Source organism: Dipodomys merriami, unplaced genomic scaffold (assembly GCF_024711535.1).
Source record: "Dipodomys merriami isolate MVZ:Mamm:240054 unplaced genomic scaffold, mDipMer1.0.p SCAF_22, whole genome shotgun sequence".
NCBI classification, from domain to species: domain Eukaryota; kingdom Metazoa; phylum Chordata; class Mammalia; order Rodentia; family Heteromyidae; genus Dipodomys; species Dipodomys merriami.
The window spans coordinates 24,565,996-24,589,045 of record NW_027203604.1 but is presented as its reverse complement, the minus strand read 5'-3'; the positions used below and the strand labels follow the sequence as shown (position 1 = coordinate 24,589,045).

At 40.9% G+C, this 23,050-nt stretch overlaps 1 protein-coding gene across 1 annotated transcript in view; it reads left to right on the top strand.

The window, feature by feature from the left end:
- The window catches only part of Slc35d2 (solute carrier family 35 member D2), a 65,495-nt gene that overhangs the window by 32,624 nt on the left and 9,821 nt on the right, over positions 1-23,050 (top strand). Inside the window, exons 7-10 of the mRNA XM_070033712.1 lie at positions 83-185; positions 1,730-1,822; positions 7,451-7,518; positions 22,275-22,353. Coding sequence (XP_069889813.1) covers positions 83-185; positions 1,730-1,822; positions 7,451-7,518; positions 22,275-22,353 — 343 coding nt within the window. The remainder of the gene's footprint in view (positions 1-82; positions 186-1,729; positions 1,823-7,450; positions 7,519-22,274; positions 22,354-23,050) is intronic.

Genomic DNA, 23,050 nt, shown 5'->3' with positions numbered 1-23,050 from the left:
TGGAAGAGGAAAAGCTGACATGCTTTGAGACCAAGCTGTGAGTTTCTGAATAATCCTTTTTCTTTTATGTTCTCTCTGCCAGTTCTGACCTTGCTTTTAACTTGGAAGGCTATATTTTTGTATTCTTGAATGACATCTTCACAGCAGCAAATGGAGTTTATACCAAACAGAAAATGGACCCAAAGGTACCAGACCTTCCTTCCTGTGTTTCACAGCTTACACATGTGACCCCAAAATGACAGGAAAAATGAAAAACAAAATGGTGTAGTTGGCATGTAACTTAGCTTATGTAATGTGATTTACTAATTTCTTCTTAGCTTTGTTACTTCCAATCTTGCAAAATTGTGGAAATTAGGAAGGGAAAAGGTGTCACTGGTAGATGCAGTCAGAATATATACATCACATAATGTTTACATAAAGATACATTTAATATATTATCACGTAATATGTAATTGTTATATACCCAATTATTATGTAATTATATAGTATATTATAAATCTATGAATATTTATTCTGTCATTTTTACATACAATAATATACAATATATTATATGTGTCTTATGTAATATAATATAAAATTATATTGTGTAATGTTATAGATTATGTATTATATGTTATATATTATATAATGTTATTTAATATATACATTATATGATGCTATATGTTTATATTATATATAATATATTATGTTGTATATATTGTAAATTATATATAATATGTTATATATAAGGTATATTCTGACCAGACCTTTACATCTTACAAAGCATATATTTTTCTTTTACCTGCATCATCAATTACCATGGAAGCCAGAGGGCCAAATATTTCTTCTGAGGACACACTAGAGCTGGAGTCTGGGGATGTAGGCTATTGACTTCCTGGCCATAGTGACTTTGAACTCTACATGTTCAAACCTGTTTCCTCATCTATGGTGTGAGATGACAAGCATCATTTGTGAGCTCCTCCAGCACTAACGGCCTCTCCTGAGCACAAAGGACTGCAGTAGATGAGATTTGCTCCATGTGGCCTCCTGTCATGGGGGGCCCCCAGTGCCCAAGCCCTCCCCAACCCCAGCTGTTGTGGAAAGCTGCAAGGATGAGCCAAACATATGGTTCTTTGTTCCAAGTCCTTTGTGCTGTGTGAGGGAGTTCTCTCTGACTAGACAGGCTTATTTCCATGAGCTATTTTATTTATTTTTGCCGGTAGGACCATTTGTTTCTTTTTAATGGTGACAGTGTTACAAAAACAGGTTGGTTTCCTTTTGTAAAAATCACAATATGTCACCCTTTCTTGGTGGAGAAAGGTGTGACTGCTTTAATGAAAGTAAATATATAATGCTGCTACTTTTTGATGAAAAAAAGCAGATGCTTTAAAGGAGTTGTTTATGTTAACCTATTTGATCTAATTAATTTTGTTCCAGATTTCTCATTTTGAATACTATGCTTTTAAATAAAAACTTGAAACAATTACAATGCTAGACGTAGTAGAACCCTGGAGGCTTCCGTTTTTCTCTATGGTAGTTATAGTTTTGGTGTAAGACAAATGTTTATTCTGAAATCACACTATGACTGAAACAAAACATTTTACATGCAAAGATTTGCCAAAAATATTCCAGAATTCATGGTCAGAATGCATGTTCTAACCTGGTACAAATACATAGTTTGCAACTAGGTCCAGGAAGTCTGATGCTTTGTATTTCTATAATTCAGTGAAGTTTTGTTTGTTTATTGCAGGAGCTTGGAAAATACGGAGTACTCTTCTACAATGCCTGTTTCATGATTATCCCAACTTTCATAATTAGTGCCTCCACAGGAGACCTCCAACAGGTAAGCTCATGGCAGTACAGTCTTACCATCTTTAAGCTAATTGAATTTACTACTTCACACTTGAAATAGAAAGTGTGAAGATGGCTGGAATGGGTGCTAGAAATCAAAGTGGGCCTGTTGGCATACTTCTGTAGTCTCAGCTACTTAGGAAACTGATACCAGATTGCTTGAGCCCTGGAGTTCAAGAACAACTTTGAACAAAGGAACATTTGCTGTCCCTAATCATACCTTTGGCATCATCCCTACATTGGCATTTAGTTTTAGGCACATGGGAAGAGGCCAGAGTAATTACAAAAACTTGAGAACATTTTGGAAAACAATAAACAAAATCTGAGTTTGAGGCTTTTGTGCTAATGAGAGGACCCTGAAATAGATATTTTGGGAGAAAGGGCATTTTGACTACTTTGATTATTTGTTACTTTAAAAAAAATTGTGCCAATAATGGGGCTTGAATTTGAGGCCTTGTACTCTCACTTGGCTTTTTCTGCTCAAGGCTGGTGCTTTATTATTGAGCCACAGCTCCACTTTCAGCTTTTTTGGTGGTTAATTGAAGGTAAATGTCTCATGGACTTTCCTGCCTAGGCTGGCTCCAAATCACGATCCTCAGATCTTGGCCTCCTGAGTAGCTAGGGTTACAGGTGTGAGTCACCACTGTCCAGCTTGGAGAGAGAATTTTGGTAGTTTAAAAACTGTCTTATTCTTGTTTTTTAATGGACATTTTGAAACATATACAATTTCTCAAGGATAACCCAGTAAACTGTCCAACCCTTCACTCTACCCCAATACTTTTTTGGTGTATTGCTCTTCTCATTATATCAGTTTCTATCTGCCCCAGCTTCCCCAGGAGCATTTAAAAAGAAGTCATGGACAGCATGCCATTTTACCTGTCAACCCAGGATCCATAACTGAATTGCAAGAAGCTATTTTTTTAAGTATTTGCTCTGCTTACTGTGGCTACTGTGCATTCGTGAGAGTCAACTAAAATGATATGTTAGTATAGGTGGATCATCTCTCATCTGAGAATCAGAAGTGCTCCAAGCCAAGTGTGATGACTCACGTCTGTAATGCCAGCACTTGAGAGGTTGAGGTAGGAAGATCATGGGTTCCAGGCTAGCTTGGGAAACAAAGGGAGAGCTTGTCTCAAGCTAGCTAACAAATGAACTAACTAACGAACTAACTAGAAAGTACAGCTTTAGAAAGAACAATACCCCATTCATTAATACCCCTGGAAGTAACAGGTATTCAAATCCCAAGAGCCACAGATGGGACTGAGTTTACTCAGCAGGTACAACCACTATGTAACAAGGTAGAGACAACCTTTTCTCATCTGTACATACTTCCCTGTCTGTACATACTTCCCTGCATGAGAGAACAGCAAAAAAGTTGGGCCATTGCACTGCCAGGAGTGAATGGCCATTTCCAGTCATTCCCAGTATTTATTTAAAAACCACCAAGAAGCACCAATTTGTAGGAAGAGCCTCTGTTTCCGGTTAAAGTGTAAACACTACTAATTCAGAGTATCATAGGATAGAGCAGGGCAGATAGTCAAGTGAAAATAGTTTTCATTTTTTACCTACTATCCATCCATTTTAAGCTGAGTCCATCAGAAATATTCTTAATCAAGTGGTCCTATCGATTTGTCTTGTTTCATTATTATAAAAATGTCCGTTTCTTTTGAACCACTACAATTTATTACTTCATAAATTCTGATGTTTATCTATCTATCTATCTATCTATCTATCTATCTAGCTATCTATCTATCTATAATTGTCCTTAGAGTTACTAGGAATAGGGCTGGGAAGGTGGCTCAGTGGTAGAACGCTTGCCTTGCATGCATGAGGCCCTAGGTTTGATTCCTCAGCACCACATAAGCAAAAAGAAAAAAGCCAGAAGTGGCGCTGTGGCTCAAGTCGTAGAGTGCTAGCCTTGAGCTGAAGAGCTGAGGGACAGCACCTAAGCCTAGAGTTCAGGCCCCGCAACTGGACCAAAAAAAAAAAAAAAAAAAAAAAGAGTTACTAGGAATAGAAATCTAGAAGCTCGGGGCTGGGAAGGTGGCTCAGTGGTAGAGCACTTGCTTTGCATGCATGAGGCCCTGGGTTCGATTCCTCAGCACCACATAAGCAAAAAGAAAAAAAGCCGGAAGTGGCACTGTGGCTCAAGTGGTGGAGCGCTAGCCTTGAGCTGAAGAGCTGAGGGACAGTGCCCAGGCCCAGAGTTCAAGCCCCATGACCAGACCCCCCCCCAAAAAAAATGAAATCTAGAAGCTCTTACAAATTATTTGAACTAAAATCATGGATTAAATTATCTCAGAGTAATAATTTGATGAATACCTATTGAATTTTTGATATGGTATTTCCAACTTACAGTTTATTGGAAAGTAGCTCTATCTGAAGTCAGAGAACATCTGTACCAGCTGCGCAATTATGATTCATTTCAGTATTCCCACCTACTTGAGTGGCTGATATTAGAATGATTGTGGGTTGAAGTCAGCCTGGGCAAAAAGTTTTTGAGACCCCTTTGAAATCAATAGCTAAGCATGATGGTATATGCTTGTCATTCTATCTACATGGGAAGTATAAAATAGGTCTGTGATCCAGCTACAAGTCCCAGTCAGGAAGCAAGATCTTATCTCAAAATAACTAGTGCAGTAAAAGGACTAGACACATGGCTCAACAGTAGAGTGTTTGCCTAGCAAATGTGAGGCCCTGAGTTCAAAACTCAATACTGCTCTTTTTTAAAGAGCACCTATACTTTACTTTATTAATTCCTAATTTCTGGAAGAATATCATCCTCCTATTTGGTTATGTGGTGCTAGAATATCCCAGTGTTTACCCTGTTTCATTTCTACCACTTGAATGTTTCTGAAGATTTCAAGCAGATTTTCCTTTAAGTACCTTAAGCCCAGATGACTTCTAGTCACAAAAATTCCAGATGAATCTATGTATTATTAAGGAAACTCATAATTAGAAAAAAAGAATACATTTACAATTGTAAGAGAAAGCCTTCTGTAAAATGACAAACCAGAGAAATCAAAGTTAAAACATTATTATATTTTACTTAATTTATTTTTGTGCCCATTGCTGGGGCTTGAACTCAGGGCATAAGCACTGTCCCTGAGCTTTTTTGCTCAAGGCTAGTACTCTACTACTTGAGCCACAGCTCTACTTTTATGGTTAATTGGAAATAAGAGTTTCATGGGCTTTCTTGCCCATGTTGGCTTTGACTAGATCTGGTCCTCAGATCTCAGCCTCCTGAATAGGTAAAATTGTAGACATGAGCCATTGGTGCCTGCCTATGACTGTATTTCTTGTATTACAAGAGATACTAACAGATACAGGATGCACACTGTAATGAGTAAGACAAATGTGGGATGAGAGCTCTGAAGGGGAGAATTGTGAAACTTTCCTTCCTCACATTGTTCTATGTTCCTTGGCTCAGGATGGTTTCTTCTCCCTTGGTCACTTTTGATCATGGTAGAATTTAGATTATGAACTACTTGTGATAAGGAAGTGAATTTAGTTACATTGGTATAAAGTTGCCAAGTTTGGATTAATTGCAATGAGAGAGCTGAATATTCACCCCTCTTATGAGAAAGAAAATGGATATGAGGAGAAAATGGATGAGTCATTTTTCCTGCTTGATGAAGACCAGGGGTGAACAAAGAGTGTGTGGAATGTGTGCGTGACTCATGGCTTTGGTAATTCAGACTTGGACTTTGGATCTACACAGAAGTGGGTTAGGAGCAGTACCTTGATTCTGACCTTGGAGTGAAGCCAGAGATGACGGCTCCTTTTCTTAGCAGTCAGGCCCTTGGAAAATACTCAGTGGGTGAACTTTCATCATTTGAATCCTGGCACTAGGTCCAAAGTACATTTGGTATAGATTAGGAACAAAAATTAATTTACAAAAGCTATGTGGGAAGTATAAATATATTGTCCAGGCTGGCCTACACAGAAAGCAAAATCCTATTTTTAAAAAGTAACAACAAAAGAAGCAGGATGCCAGGTACCACTTCAGCCCTCAATCCTAGCTACTCAGGAGGCTGAGATCTGAAGATTGTGGTCTGAAGCCAACCTGGATAGAAAAGTCTGTGAGACTTTATCTCCAATTAACCAGCACAAATGCTGGACTGGAGGCATGGCTTAATTGGTAGATCACTATCTGTGAGCAAAAACATTGAGCAACAGTGTGAGGCCTGTGTTCAAGTTCTCATACCAATACACACACACACACACACACACACACTCACATGTACAATGTCTAATGATGAAAATTTTAAATATAACCAGAAACACAGAGAATAGTATTCATCAACAGTTCCAACAATCATCAGTACTTAATGTATAATTACTATATGTATATATATATATATATATATATACATCTGTGTGTGTATGTGTGTGTGTGTGTGTGTGTGTGTGTGTGTGTGTGTGTGTGTATGTGTGTGTGCATATTTTTCCTTTTTGAGACCGAGTCTTACTATGTAGTCCAGGCTGGATCCTTTTGCCTCCACCTTCTGAGTGCAGGGATTACAGGTATGTACCGCTCTATCTGGTTAATGCACAGTTGATAGAAGTGAGTGAGTATTACTGATGAATCCATGGCAACAACATGTAGCAAGATTGTATTAATTGGAGGAGGGAATTCTATTTTAATTATTTAAAAATTTGGAGTTATAAAAGATATAAGTAGTTTTAAATGTACAGCATTACTTAAATTTGGCTGGCTAATAAAGTATTGCCTACTATAAAACATGAAGAACTTTGGTTTGATCCCATTATTGAGCAAGCACTTTCATTCAGTCTTTTGTTACCTTAAAATAGAATTTGGATGCAAGCAATGGACCAATCAATAAAATACTCCTTTTCACTGTTTCCTGCCATTTCAAGAGGATAAACTTCTTGGAAAGCAGAAAGTGAGTCTTTGTTTTAGAAAGTGCTGTGATTTGAACTTCACACACTAATAGGCAACTTGACCCACTTGACCCACAACGCCCCCATCCCATTTTTTATTTAGTAATTTTCCAAGTAATATCTTGTGATTTTACCTCTGGCTAGCTTCAGACTAGGATCCTCCTACCAGTGTCTCCAGTATAGCTATGACCACAGTGGACCTAACTCATTCATTGAAATAGAGCTTGCTAATATTTTGCTGGGGCTGGCCCTGAACTTTAATCTTCCTGGTCTTTACCTCGTTAGTAGCTGGGATTATAGGCATGAGCCACGAAGTTCAGTGAGCAGCTGTGCCTTAAACTTCTCTATCTATATCTTATCCACTCCAACTACTTAATTGCGTTGAAATTAATAAATATCTGATTTGCTTATTCATGTTGCATAAACATCATGTTCATAAAGTTCAAGTTTCAAAATTCATGTTCATAAACTTGGAAATCATTTATAAGCTTAAACTTTTCTTGCCAGTATTATTCCTTTGGCAATAAACTTTCCTCTAAGATTATGTATCAGAAGGTCAACTCAACTCTGGTTTGGTGACTACAAATTAGTAAAGATTTATAGAGCTTTAACAACAATAGTCATCATTTTGCACTTGTCATCAGTGAACTCCAGCTTCATTCCATCTATAACTGCAATATTATTAATCTAATCATTACTTTCTTTTTCATTATAGGCTACTGAATTCAACCAATGGAAGAATGTCCTGTTTGTCATACAATTTCTTCTCTCCTGTTTTCTGGGGTAAGAAACAACAGATAGATAGACACACCTTGATTTATGATGCCATTCTCTTGTCAAATCAAATTGAAATATACCTCTGTCTTCTTTTCTGTGTTCTTAGACCCAGAAGTATAGTCACTTCTTTATTCATATTACCACATTTGCGTATTCAACCTCACATGGACAGAAAGTTGTGCCAGTGCCAACACAGGCAGATATTTTTCTTTGTCATTATTTCCCAAATGACTCAACATAGCAATATTTACACAGCCTTTGCATTGTCTTAGATATTAAAGAGGAGAGATGAGCTACAGGGTCCAGGAGATGTGGGGGGCTATATGCCTTTTACATAAAGGATTGAAGATTCACAAATTGGGTGTCTGTATGGCCCAGGACCCAATACTCCATGGATATGGAGGGGCCACTGTATTTCTGATTGGAACCCATGAAACCTGGGAGCTCAGCCCCGAAAGCCAGGAGCAGGTGCACAACAGTGTTTTGGAACTAGTGCTAATGTCACATGATGTTGCCTCTTGACTTCATGGGAAATGAAGCTGGTTGATATCTCAAAATCAAGGCTGTGTTTTTGTTGTTGCCAGCATGCTTTTAGTTTTCCCTTCCTTTCATGCAATTGCAACTATTCCTTAGTGCTCGTGTACCTGCATTGGGCAGGGAAGTATTAGAGGAACAATGCTTTGTTGTGGCTGTTGTGCTATTCAATACTGTAATTTTAGTTGCAGAATTTTTAGGGCTATCTTCCTACTGCATCCTCTCTCTCTCTCTTTCTCTCTCTCTCTCTCTCCTTCCCTCTCTCTCCCTCACCCTCTCCCTCCCTCCATCCGTCCCTTCATCCCTTCTACCCCCTTCTTGCTTTTGCCCATCCTGGGGCTTGAACTCAGGGCCTAGGTGCTGTTCTTGAACTTTTTTTTTTTTTTGCTCAGGGCTAGAACTCTACCACTTGAGCCACAGATCCACTTCCAGCTTTATGGGGTTAATTGGAGATAAGAGTCTTACAGACTTTCTTGCTCAGGCTGGCTTCCAACTGTGATAATCCTGAATAGCTAGGATGGTAGGTATAAGCTACTGGTACCTGGCTTTTTTCTTTTTGAGATAGAGTCTTGCAGTATAGTCAAGCTAGCCTTCAACTCAGTCTTCTTCCTCAGCTTTTCTAGTCCTGGGATGACAAGGGTGCACCACCATACCTGGCTATTTTTTTTCTGTATTGGAGTTGAACTCAGGGCCTTGAGCTTGCTAGACCCTTACTGAACTACACCTGTAGCTTTTTACACTGTTATTTTTGAGATATGGACAAGTTTTTGCACTGGTATATGCCTGCGATGTTTTCTGCTTATTTTAGGTTTCCTAAGTAGCTAGAATTACAGGGCCCAAATTCTATCTCTTAAAATCTTCTAAAAAGTTGAGGGCAGGTGTGGTGGGTCATACCTAATAATCTCAGCTACTAGTAAGGTAGAAGGAGAGAAGATGGTAGAGGAAGAAGGAGGTAGAGGGAGAATATGGAGGACCGAGGCTGCACCTGAACAAAAAATGAGACCCTATCTGGAGAATAACCTAAAGCAAAAAGGGCTGGAATTATGGCTTCCAACCTCGCTAGGATGACAGGCATGAACCAGCATGCTTAGCTTTTATTGGTTGAGATGCAGTCTGGAGAACATTTTACCCAGGCTAACCTTGCACCTTTTTTCCCCATCTCTCCTTCCTGAGTAGGTAGGATGAGACACTTCATCAAGCTGTATCTTATTTCCTTAAGTGTTACACATATAAGCCAGGCAGCAGTGGCTTATACCTGTAATCCTAGCTATTCAGGAGGCTTATATCTGAAGGTTGTGGTTCAAAGTCAACCCAGGCAGGAAATTCGGTGAAACTTTTATCTCCAATTGAGTACTAAAAAGCCCAAAGGTGGGAGTGGGGGGTTATAGGTATGGCTCAAGTGGTAGAGCACTAGCCTTGAGTGAGAAAGCTAAGGGATTGTGCCCTGAGTTCAGTATTCTCTCTCTCTCTCTCTCTCTCTCTCTCTCTCTCTCTCTCTCTCTCTCTCTCTCTCTCTCTCTCTCTCTCTCTCTCACACACACACACACACACACACACACACATACACACACACTATCTTATAGGCCATATCTGATTATTCCTATAGCTTTAGTTCTTGAAAAGCTAAATTGTTGTTTCAGGTATGTGATGGTTTGCATTCTTGTATTTGGTTACCTGTGCTTGAAAGTATCACTTCATCTTCATCAGTCCTGTGACTTAAAATTGAGAATCTGAGAAACTGTCCTGCATGGGAAAGTTGGTTTTGCTTCTGGGCGTAGCCAGGGATTGCAAAATTTGTCTTTTGGGGGCCTGGATTAGTATCCCTCCCTGCTAGAGTTTGGACCAAGGCTCAGGTTGCAGACAGGGCTCTTCCAAACCAATCCCCACCCTTAGGTGACCCTGTCCTGGGCTGCCCTCCTGTCTTACGGGAGTCAGGGACTGGGGTGGGGGGAGGGTCCTGTGCCTCTTTCAGGACCAAAAATGTCACCAGTAAGGCATCTTTTCCAGGCATGGGATGTCTTGCAGTGGGACGGCCCTGAACAGTGCTTAGACATGTTTTTTGAAGCCTTAGTTAAATATTTGTCATGTTCCCACTTGTTGACTGAAAACATTTAACCTTGAAAGAAATCTAGGCCACATCTGTGAGTCAGCCTTTGTCAAGCCGTCTGTTTTTTTCTTTCTCTTTGATTAAAAAAAATCAATCAACCCTAGCCACAGAAACTCAGAACAACCCCTTTCCTGTCTAAGTAGCGGTTCAGTTTTTTGTTCTCATGTCATTGTAAAGCTGAAGTGATAGTTTTGTTTCCAGTGTTTCACATGCTCCATACATGCAATCACCCCATGAAGGCAACCCAGAAATGAGCCATCTGGAGTCAGCCTTCCACAGTGAAGGGGCAGGGAGAGCCCAGATGGGAACTGTCACTCAGCGGGGTGGTAGGACTTGTCAGGGGCTTGACCCTGTCTGTGTACAAGTCCCAGCATTCTCTCCATTTTCTTGGTTGAAAAACAAGATCAATTTATGATCAGTAGTCATTTTGTAAATGAAAATCTCACAAGAACACAATCATTGGAAAGTAATCAGTGAACATTGTAAAATCATAAACATAAGAAAGCTTCAAGGCTTTCAACTTTAAAGAAGAAAAAAGTAGAGGCCAGGTTTTTGTTTGTTTGTTTTTGTGCCAGTGCTGGAGCTTGAACTCAGGACTCAGGGATGGGTGATGTCCCTTAGCTCTTTCACTCAATGCTTGTACTCCTCCATTTGAGCCACAGTTCCCCTTCTGGTTTTTGGTGGTGGTTACTTGGAGATAAGAGTTTTGTAGATTTCCCTTGCCTGGGATGGTTTTGAACTGCGATCCTCAAATCTCAGCCTCTTGTGTATATTATGATTATAGATGTGAGTTACCAGATCCAACTAGAGGCCAGTTTTTTAAGCAGGTCATCTGCAGGGGAAGGTGGGGGTGGGGGCTAACGTCACAGCATCAAACCAACAGTGAATGCCTAAATTCTAGAATCAGATGCCTGGGTCTGAGTCCTAGCTTTGCCACTAAATAATTCTGGATTCTTGGGCAACTTAATCTCTCCTCATCTAAGTTATCTTTATTATTATTATTTTTAGTGCCAGTATTTAGACTTGAACTCTGTGTCTTGCCCTCTCACTTGGCCTTTGCCCCTCAAGGCTGGCACTTGAGCTCCACCTCTACTTCTGGCTTTTTTGTTAGCTAATTGGAAGTTAAGAGTTTTGCAGATTTTTCTCCCTGGGTTAACTTCAAATTGAGATCCTCAGGTGTCAGCTTCCTGAGAAGCTCAGTTTATAGGCATGAACTACCAGCTCAGTTACCTTATTGTTAAAATCTCACTAGACTCTCATTGCACTCCCACCCAGTTTACACTCCTGAAGGCATTTCACTCCATCCACACTGCATCTACAAACTCCTGACCACATTGCCAACTACTTCCTGACACTGAGCCCTTCACAATAATGCAAAAGAAAACCCAGCTGCTACTTTTTCAACTGCTACTATACCAATGGGTCCCTAGCATACTTTGTTTTTATGAATTGACATTGTTATTATAGAGGTGATAGACAGAGGGGTTACATTTACATGCATCAGGTAATAAGTACATTTCCTTTCCTACAGTGTCATCTGTTCCCTCATTCTCTCCTAGCCCCTCCCTCCCAGCTCTACGCACAAAGTTGCATAATTCACTTTCATCATTGTCTAGTGCTCTCTCTCCACTGCTGTACTTTTTCACTCTTTTTCCTCAGACTCTGTGCCCTCCCTCTCTCCTCCTACAGATATGTATGTGAAAATACTGTATATAGGGTAAAGAATACAGAATCATCAGCAGTAGAAATTAAGAAAAGAGTCCTTTATTTCCATATCTTTGGAGTTTGCTGTTTTTGTTATTATGGCTCTTTAGTAGAGTTTGAAATCTGGTAGTGTGATACCACTCACATTTTTCTTTTTTGCCCAGAATTGCTTTGGCTATTCTAAGTCTTTTTTGTTTCTTATGAATTTTTGGATTGTTTTCTCTATCTGAGTAAAAATATTGTTGGTTTTTTGTTTAGGATGGATTTTGTTTAGGATTGCATTGGATTTGTATATCATTTTTTGGCAGTATGGCATTTTCACAATATTGATTCTACCTATCCATGAACTTGGAAGGTCTTTTCATTCCCTACTGTTATCTTTGATGTCTTTCTTCAGATTTTTTTGCAGGGCGGGGGGGGTCAGTTGTGGGACTTGAACTCCGGGCCTGGGCACTGTCCCTAAGCTTTTTAGCTCAAGGCTAGCTAGTGCTAGCCACTTGAGACACAGGTCTACTTCCAGTTTTGTGGTGGTTGATTGGAGATAAGAGTCTCACAGACTTTCTTCCCGGGTTGGCTTTGAACTGAGCTCCCCAGATCTCAGCCTCCTGAGTAGCTAGAATTACAGGCATGAGCCACTGGTGCCCAGCTCTTCAGATTTTTATCATTTTCGCTATAAAGATCTTTTACGTCTTTGGTTAGGTTAATTCCTAGGTATTGTTTTGAAACTATTGTAAATGGAGTTGTTTTCATGATTTTCTTTTCTGCTTGTACATTGTTGGCATATAGAAAGGCCACTGATTTTTGTGGGTTAATTTGTATTCTGCTACTTTGCTGAAGTAGCAGCCCTAGGAGTTTGGGGATGGAGTTTTTTGGGTCCTTTAGGTATAAGATCATGTCATCTGCAAATAGGGATTGTTTAATTTCTTCTTTCCCTATGTGAACCCCTTTTATGTCCTTAGCTTGTCTTATTGCTCTGGCTAAGAATTCCAAAACTATATTGAAGAGGAGTTGCCTTGTTCCTGATTTTAGAAGAAATGATTTTAGTTTTTCCCCAGTCAGTAGGATGTTGGTCTATCATATATAGCCTTTATTGTTTTAAGGAATGTTTCTTCTATTCCTAGTTTCTCCAAAGCTTTGAACATGAAATGGGTGTTGTATTTTATCAAAGGCTTTTTCTGCATCTTTTAAGATGATCATGTGGTTCTTGTCCTTGGCTCTGTTGATGTGGTAAATTACATTTATTTATTTGGCTTTTTGTTCTAGCTCCTTTGTTTTATCTTTGACTCTTGATATTCTATTTCCCATTTCACCTATTCTGTTAACTATGAATTTTGCTGTGGTTTCCATGGTGGAAATTGAACTTCTACACTTCTGAGATTAGTTCTCATAGTGTTAATTTTATCTTTTAATGAGGTGTATTTCTTTTTCCTTTTTTTTCTTTTTTGATCAGTCGTGGGGCTTGAACTCTGGGCTTGGGCCCTGTCCTTGCACTCTTCAGCTCAAGGCGAGCACTCTACCACTTGAGCCACAGCATCACTTCCGGTTTTCTAGTGGTTTATTGGAGATAAGAGTCTCACGAAGTTTCCCATCCCAGCTGGCTTTGAACTGTGATCCTCAGATCTCAGCCTTATGAGTAGCTAGGATTAACAGGCCTGAGCCACTGGCGCCCAGCAGTATTTCTATTTTTATCTCCATATATTTTAGGATTTTCTTTGTCATTTCTTCTTTGTATTGTACTCTTGAAATTGTTTTTGCATCTCCCCTATCATTTTATTGACCAATTCTGTCATCATTTCTTTTTTTTTTTTTAATTTTTTTTTGGGTCCGGTCATGGGGCCTGAACTCTGGGCCTGGGCACTGTCCCTCAGCTCTTCAGCTCAAGGCTAGCGCTCTATCACTGGAGCCACAGCACCACTTCCGGCTTTTTTCTTTTTGCTTATGTGGTGCTGAGGAATCGAACCCAGGGCCTCGAGCATGCAAGGCAAGGGCTCTACCACTGAGCCACCTTCCCAGCCCCTTTCATCATTTCTTTAATGGTTCTTTTGTCCTCCATCTCTTCTTCACTCTCACTGTGGTCCTTTCCTGGACTGTTGGTTGCATTTGGATTTGGTTTATTGTTCATGAATCTTGTAATCTTTCATTGTGATTTACACATTTGGGTTGAGGGATTGTCAGGGTTGTGGCATGTGCTTGGCCTTTTCACACCTGACAGCAAACCTGGCAGCTTGTGCTAGCTCACACTGGGTGGACTAACCCACACTGAGTCTGAGGGCCAGCAAGCCCTGGTCTGCACGCTTGGCCTTGGGATAGCTGACAGGAGCTCAGTCCAGTGTGCAGTGGAATCTGAGAAAGTTAGATGCAGGATGGGTGTGCTCTTTGGAAAGGGTGAGTTCCCACAGGTACCCAGAAGTTTGTGTTTAGGCCTGGGGTGGTTCTCGCCCTGCAGATGGCTGGCAGTTGGCAGCCAGCTTGTGAACATTCCCCTTGGTTCTAGACCAGGGAGCTCTGCCCTGGCAGCCAGGCAGTTGGTCCTGTCTCTGGCAGGGGGTGGGGATAGGGCCCTGGGAAGACTAACTTCAGACCTCCACGATGAACATGAGGCTTTGGAATGGGTGTGCGGGAGTTTGCATTTCAGCCCTGGGTTGATTGTCACCAGGCTGACACTTGGCTGCTAACTTGTGCATGGGCTCACTTAGTGGGTCTGGACCAGGGAGCTCTCTGCCAGCAGCGGCTACAGGGGGCTGGGGATACTATCTTCAGTCCTCAAGGATGGGCTTGGGGGTTCTGAAGGGGCAGGCTCACACAGATGCACAGGATTTTGTCTGTATTGTTTTCAAGCAGTCTGGGGTTTCCTTGCTGATAGTCAGGGCTGTGGAGGATGCAGGGTCCTAACACCCACCCAGTTTGAGTCGTGGTGGCCTCCCATTGGAAGCCAGTATGTAGGGAGGGGTGAGGAAGGGCTCTGGCCTCTGTCCTCTTCAAGCAGGAAGGAAGCTCTGTGGGTCACTGCCAGCGCTGATCTCCTGCGGGGGGAGAGGTCCCCCCAGGGTACTCACTGATACTGGAATTGGTTGTGGGATGACCAGTGGTGCTGAGGTAGATCTCTGGATGCTGCAGTGTCTCTGGTCAGGTCCTGGAGTCCATGGCACCTGTGAGGCTCCTCTTGTGGCTTTTCGAGCTGCCAGTGTAGGATGGGGAGTTGGGGGAGGGCTCGTCATGGTTTGTTGTTGTCAATCTTTTGAGGAGAAATGCATGTTAGGACCCTAAATATCTGATTAGAGAGAGCTAGGGTGATTCCCTATTGTTTCTCCGCCATCTCTCTTCTTCCCTCTTTAGTCTACTTTTAAATCAGTAGTGATTTTTGGCTGGGGGGCAGTCCTGGGGTTTGAACTCAGGGCCTTATGCTTGCTAGGCAAGTGTTCCAGTGATTGAGCCATGCCTTTCATCTTTTATAGGTTATTTTGTACTAGGTAGGGTCTTAAATTCTTACTGGGGCTTGGATCTCTATCTGTCCATGGCCTTTCACATAGGCCCACAGGCCTGGGCTGCCACATTTGGCTTATTTGTTGAGATGAAGGTCTTGCTAACTTCTTGCTTGGACTGGCCTTGGATCATTATCCTTCTAGTCACCTTCTTCTGAGAAGCTGGGATTACAGATATAACCACCACATTCAGCCAAAGTATAAGTTTTGTTTGTTTCGTGGCTGGTCCTGAGGCTTGAACTCAGGGCCTAGGCATTGTCCCTGGGTTTTTGCTCAAGGCTAGGGCTCTACCACTTGAGCCACAGCCCCACTTTTTTCTCTTTTTTTGTGGTGGCTAATTGGAAGTAAGAGTCATGGACTTTCCTGCCAGAGCTGGCTTCAAACTGGAATCCTCAGATCTCAGCCTCTTGAGTAATTAGGATTACAGCTGTGAGCCACTGATGACTGGCTTTGTAGTCATTTAAAAATTCTATTTCAATACAGAAAAGAGATTTGTCAATTAAGAAAAGCAGATTAGATCACAAACCTAAAAGCTGTGAAATTGATTACCTTCAGAGGACTCCTTTGGAGTCCTGCACTGGGATGGATGGGCCTGCCATGAGCCCTGAGGTACAATCAGAGACAAAATATAAACTTTGATTTAGGTTGGCAAGCAAGGATTCAAAGCTGGCCGTCTCTGCCAGTTTCAGTACTGGGGTTTGATCGCAGAGCCTCATCCTTGCTAGGCAGATATTCCACCACTTGAGCCACACAAGCAGCCCTTTTTCTGTTTGTTTTTAGTGGTCTTGTTTTATACTCTTGTCTACCTATGATCCTCCTATTTGTGCCTCCCCACATTTGTGCTGGAATGATAGGTGTGTACCACTGCATTTAGCCATAGGTTGAGATGAAGTCTTGCAAACTTCTTTTTCCTAAGCTAGCCTCCAATCAGAATCTTCTGATCTCTCCTTCCCAAATACTAGGATTAGAGGGACTGTGCCTGGCTTCTGTAGGTCTTTTTTTTTTAACCTTGCTGAGAAATTACAAGTTCTAGTTCATGCTTTCCAGTCATTAGAAACAGTGCCCCAGGTTTGAAGGATTATCCTAATTTGTTTATGCTTTAGCTATAAGCCCTTTTATCCTATTGAAGCAGTAAATAATCCTTACTGGAAACAGGAAAATACCGAATTCCCCAACTCAGAACAAAAACTGCCCTAGATTCAAGTCCTGCTTTTCTGGAAAAGCAGGAGAGACCAGTAGTCTCCTGGCTGTTGGAGTATAGAATGACAGAATCAAGGGTGTAAGCCTACCATTCCCTCCCCATCATGTAGACCTTAGTGCTAAATGGATGCTTCAGGAACACGTACCACATTTTATACATGACCTTGGGCATCTCCAGCACATCACAGAGTCCTGGGGTTGGCACAAGATTTTCCCAGAGATAGAGAAGATTGGGTTACTCTAAATCCTTTGAAATCTGGAATGCTAAGAAAATAACGTGCTTGGGTCCTACTTAGGAAAACAATCAGAACACTGAAACTCAGTTTCTGCTACTACACACTCAGAACACAAATGGCCCCTGTGCACTGTGAAGGTGTCTGCACCAGGGAGCAGGCAGGTATACTAAGCAAATGGCTGGGCACCCTCTAGTTCAGTTTAGCTCTTGAGCCTCTTTGTGGACATGAGGTCAAATCCCACAAGTTGAGGGGGCCTCTGTCCCCAAAACTGCTCTGCTCAGGTCCAGTCACAAGCCCAGGACTTTTAACTGACCTAAAGAAGTTGGGGTTTTCATGATCCTTTCTCAGGTTTAAGGAATTTGCTAGAATGGCTCTGGAAATTAAGACGGAGCACTATATGCTCAGCATCTTAGCATGCCAGGCATTTTAAAGGCTGCAGATAATCTCAAATGAAGAGACCACATAGTGGAGAAGCACAGGAGTTAGGATTTGTGAGCTTCCAGTGTGTGGCTGACTTAGTTCCTGGAGCTTGAACTCTGGGCCTGAGTGCTGTCACTGAGCTTTGTAATCAAGGCTAGCACTCTACCACTTGAACCACAGTTATACTACAGGCTTTTTTTGTGGTTAACTGGAGATGTGTCTCACAGACTCTCCTGTCAGGGCTGACTTCAAACCACCATCCTCAGATCTCAGTCTTCTGAGTAGTTAGGATTACAGGTGTGAACCACCAGCACCTGATCCTTTTGGGTTTTTTTAGTGACTTTATTGTATAGAGATAGGCAGTCATGGAACTTTGTGGCTGGATAGAAAGGATATGACCTCTGTCAGCAGACTACCAGACCTATCTGTGCATTTCTGTTCTATTTTTGGCAGGGAAGGAATAATATTTTTAACTCTATTTAAACATTTTATTAAATGAACATTTATATTTCCAAGCTTTCGTTGATGTTGGTCCTGGGGCTTGAATTCACTTGGGTGCTGTCCCTAAGCTTTTTGTTACTCAAGGCTAGTGTTCTACCATTTGAGCCACAGTCCCACTTCTGGTTTATGGGCTTTCCTTCTTGGGTGGATTTTGAACTGCAATCCTCAGATTTCAGCCTCTTGAGTAGCTAAGATTACAGGCACCTGACATCAAAGCATTTTTAAAATCTTAATCGTTGCTACAACCCCAGTGAATGGATAGCATTCTACTATTTTCACATGACAGAGAAGGAAATGAAGCCCAGAGAGGTTAAAATGTACACACGGTTATGTGCTAGAGAGTGATTTAATACAAAATGGAATTAGACTGTTTTATTGATGTTTTTTCTTGTTGTTGTTGTTGGTTGTCAGGCTTGAACTCAGGGCATGGGTGCTGTCCCTGAGCTTTTCTGCTCAAGGCTAGTGCTCTACCACTTTGAGCCACAGTTCCACTTCTGGTTTTTTGTTTGTTCGTTTGTTTTGTTTTTGTTTTTGGGTTTTTTTTGGTGGTTAATTGGAGATAAGAGTTTCATATATTTTCCTGTTTGGGTTGGCCTTGAACCACTATCCAAAGGTCTCAACCTCCTTAGTAGTTAAGATTGTAGGCATGAGCCACTAGCACTTGGCTTTTTATTAATACCTTTTGAAGTTTCTTGTACCTTGAAAGTCTTCTTAAGTGTTTGTCTGTGATTGTGTTTAATTCTCAACATCCCATAAAGTTGGCCTTATGTAACCTTATCTCCTGATTACAGAAAATGAGATGAAATCCCAGATGTTAAGTAACATAAGTGTATTATATATAATAACATAATAAGTAACAATAACAGTATTAAACAGTACTAATAAGTAACATCTGTCATTATATCTATATAGCTAAATCTCTATATCTGTTTTTTTTTTATCACACTAGGCTTGTTGGTTGAAATGGAGGTCTCATTAAACTTTTATCCTGGCTGCCTTTAATCATGATCTTCTTAATCTTGGTCTAGGATTATAGGTATGAGCCATGGTGCCCAGCTGCTGTGTCTCATGAATGCTTGATTACAGGTAGACACTATCACACTTGGCTACTGTAGAAGGCATTCTTGTGTAAGCTTTTCTCTTGTGTGACAAAATACCTAATATAAACAAGTTGAAAGAAGAAATCCTTATTTTGACTCATGGTTTCAGAAGTTTGAGTCCAAGATCAGCTAGACCCATTGCTTTGGCTTGAGATGAGGTAGAATGATCATGGCAGCAGAAGCCATGGCAGAGGCTACTCACCTCATGGTAGCCAGAAAGAAGACAGAGAGAAGAAAAAGAATGGGAGAGAGTGAGAATCAGAAGGAGAGGTAGGAGAGAATGGGGATCTCACAAACTCTATCTCTGGACTAGCTGGAATTATAGGCATATATACCACCATTCTCAGCTCAAAGCCTGAGAATTTCTCTATGACCAGATCCACGACATAAAGGTAAAGCTGGATTTGAGTATATAACCTGCCTTGGGGGAAGATAAACTCTCATTCCCACAGCCTGTCCTGGTGAGAGAGCTCTGAGCTTGAAATGAAGGATGAAAACATATATGGCACTGTTGTGGTACGGGTGGGGAGGTGGGGGGGGGGGAACATGGTCTTTTGATATACACTTGTGTGCCTCTCTGTAGGTGTGCTGGTACATAGCATTGTAATCAGTCATATAAACTTAACTGAGTCACTTGAGTCTCTTGTAACTACCACAACCATGCCAAATAACCTTTGGGCAAACCAACTACTTTTTGATGCTATATTTAGAAACAGAAAGAAGACTTTGAGCAAATGTTCTTATCCAGGGATCTGTTCCTGGGTACTTCCATCCCTGGTTTGCCCTATAAGCAAGCCAGAATGTTTAGCTAGTAGTTTTTTGTGAATAAATGTACATCAAATATATGTGCAATTATTTTTCAAGTATGCATAGATGAGATAATGATTTTAACATACAGAAAGAAATGTACTCATTACCCAACTTATGTAATTGTTACTCTTCTCTGCATCACCTTTTTAATAACAACAAAAATGCAAAAGTACAGCATGGCAAAATTTAGTAGGAATTTAGCATTTTTTAAAAAATACCGTGACATTTTATGAGTTCAAAACTATTGACACAGAGATTGGTAGTTTTGGTATTAAAGGTGGTGTGGATTTCCTTGTATGGCATGAGTGGAGCATTTTTTAGTTTAGAGTCTTGGCCTACTCAATTTAATGTGCAGGTACTTATTTGCACATAGGAATAGATGACATTACTTTTAAAATAACTTGAGTATACCACTTTGATCTTAGTTTTTATCCAGCCTCTCTGGGGACATCTAGTGGGCATTTGAAGAAGTGCAATCTTCTTTTCAAACATCTCTGAAGACTGGGCTTCCTTTCCTTTTAATTTAATTTAATTTTTTTGTGAACATACTGTACGGAGGGGTTACAATTACATGGCAGGATAGTGCGTACATTTCTTATCAAGCATTGCAGCCTCCTCCTTTGTTTACCCTTCACATCCCTTCCCAGCCTCCCCCCCATCCTCTCCCCTTCCCGCCCCCCTCCACCAACGTTGTAAAGCTCGTTTTCGACATGACAACTTGTACTTATTGTTGCAACAGATCCACCTGTATCCTTAAATGACTTGTTTTTCCCCATCTCCTCCACAAGTTATACTGACATCAAATATAGTGAAAGCAGGGGTTATACTGTGGGGGAGGGACATACAAAGCAACAAAGAGATAATCTTATAAATGCGTTAGAAACAAATGCATGAAAGAAAAAACATTAAAATACATATCTAAGGGTTCATTTTCCTAATTATATTAAGTGAAGTAAGCCAGGCCCAAAGAAACAGGTCCGTCCCATGGTTTCCCTTATTTGCAATATCTAGTATATGTATGAGTCAAGTGGAAAAGGTCAGATAATGTGATGTTAGGAAAGAAAAAAAAAAGACTGGGCTTCCTGTAGAGCCAATCCAGAATGTTAGAGACAGTTCTCTTATTTTAGCTCAACCATGTTGGAGGCAATGTTGGGCCACATACTCCTGGTAACAGCTACTAAGATTTAGGTCCACATTGACCTATTCTGAAAGCAAGCTGAGATAATTTAATTAAGAGGTAAGGAGTGTCTTTCACATTTCACTCTTGGACATTTATTGTTATTTTTGTTATTATTAATATTGCCAATGGAAATCAAACTCAGATCCCCATGCATGTTAGGCAAGTGCTTTATACTTAACCATATTCCCAGCCACCTTCAGCCAATTTTTGTTTTAAATGATAATTCTTTTCAACATTTAATCACCTGATTTGAATGGGTGGGGTTTTGCACCTCTCTTAAGTTGCAGCTAACTTCTTTTAGAATTAGTAAGAATTCATTCACTTTCTTATTTTGTTTTGTATGTGCCAGTACTGGGGCTTGGACTCAGGGCCTTGTTGGTCTCACTTGGCTTTTTTGCTCATGGCTATAACTCTACCACACCTTTAGCCTCATTTCTCCACCTTTGGTTGGCATCTACATCTTTTTTTCTGTGCATATTTTTTCTTGTCTAGTGCATGGTCAGAGTTCTGTAGTTATTGACAAGTTAAATGTGTGAATAAATTTTGGTAGGGTACAGGAGTACCTTCCATACACAAGCAATGCATTACTGTGTCTAAAGCCCAGAGTTGCTTCACTGATTTTTCCCTTTTAAAACTTGTGTCCTCAAGCTGGCTATGCACACTCAAGTCATTTATGGAGTTGATATCATGCACTGCTGGGCTCCACCTGAAACCATTTGCTTTTGCTGGGCACTGAGGGACATTCTGCTCCATGGAGGATCAAACACCACTGCTGTACCATAGCTGTTCAGTGAAGGATTTCAAGTCATTAGAAAAAAATCCTTTTCATTACTCCATATTAGAAATAGCTCTGGATGATGGAATATCTCATAGGAATAAAGACACCAACTCAAAAGGAACTTGGCAAGATAACCATTACTTCTGCAGAAGGGTGTGCCATCGGTCAACACTGGCAAGCAAGCCTCCACAGCAGGCCGGCTGCTCCCTGACCCAGCAAGCCAGCCCCTCTGCTCAGATGAGCTGAGTTTAGGGCCACAGTCTGCAAAAGGATGTGGCTTAATTGACAGGATGTAACTAAAATTCAAGGAGCGTCTAATAGGATGTCATAATTAAAGTACTCAGGAAACCAAGGTGCCTAAAATATCATTAACAAGTCCCAAGCCACCTGGCCAAAATAGGAACTTTTCAGAAAAAGCAATTGTCACAACATTAATAGAAAGGAAAGCCAACTATTTTTTCACATCCACTTGGCAAAAACATAATGGCAAATGCATAGAGAAATCCAGGCACCTGAGTGAGGTAGTTTGGCTAATGTACAGTTGGGCTATGTTCCTATGATAAACCCAATGAGGATAGATGTCTTTAAGTTTGGGTAATGAAATCTTTCTGCATGATGTGTGTTTCCTCACTGGTTCATAGGCCACTCTTAATTACTGTTCCTATCTAGTATGGCTAGTGATCACTCAGAAGTCTATTTCCTTGCTCCAGGTTTCTGTTGATGTATGCCACGGTTCTGTGCAGTTACTACAACTCTGCCCTGACCACAGCAGTGGTTGGAGCCATCAAGGTAAGTGGACACAGCCTTGTGATGAGCAACAGGCCTGGGGGACTGAAATCCAAACTATAAGATAGAAACTGGGTTTGCTTTCATTGTGGTTGTCAACAAACAAACAGTAAGAATGGAGACGTGTCCATCTTAGCTAGGGCTAAAACCCCTTCTTACCTCTTCTAGCCTAATATGTAAATAAAGGGAGGTCTTGGGTGGAGGGGAGGGGATAAGAAAGAATAGTGGAGAGGGAAACCATGATCAAAAGTATCTGGGCACAGTGGTGCAAGCCTGTCATCCTAGCTACTTGGGAAGTGGAGAACAAGAGATTGGGGCCAGCAGAGGCATAAAAGTTTTCAAGACTCCATCTCGACCAATATGGCTGGGTATTATGGCATGTGACACAGCAAAGCACTAGTAGCAAGATTGCAGCCCAGGTTTTCATGGACATAAAGTGACATTCTACTTTAAAAATAACCAAGGCAAAAATGGGCTGGAGCTATGGCTCAAGTGGTAAAGTGCCTGTTTAGCAAACATCAGGCCCTGAGTTCAATACCAAAGTTCAATACATGGAGCTATCACAATGCCTATATACATATATGGAAATATCACAATGAATCCCCATAGTGTACAATTAATATGCACTCATGAAAACATGGGGGACCAAAGGAATGACAAATTATTACTTTCAAATTGGGGATGGGTGGGAGGGAATTAT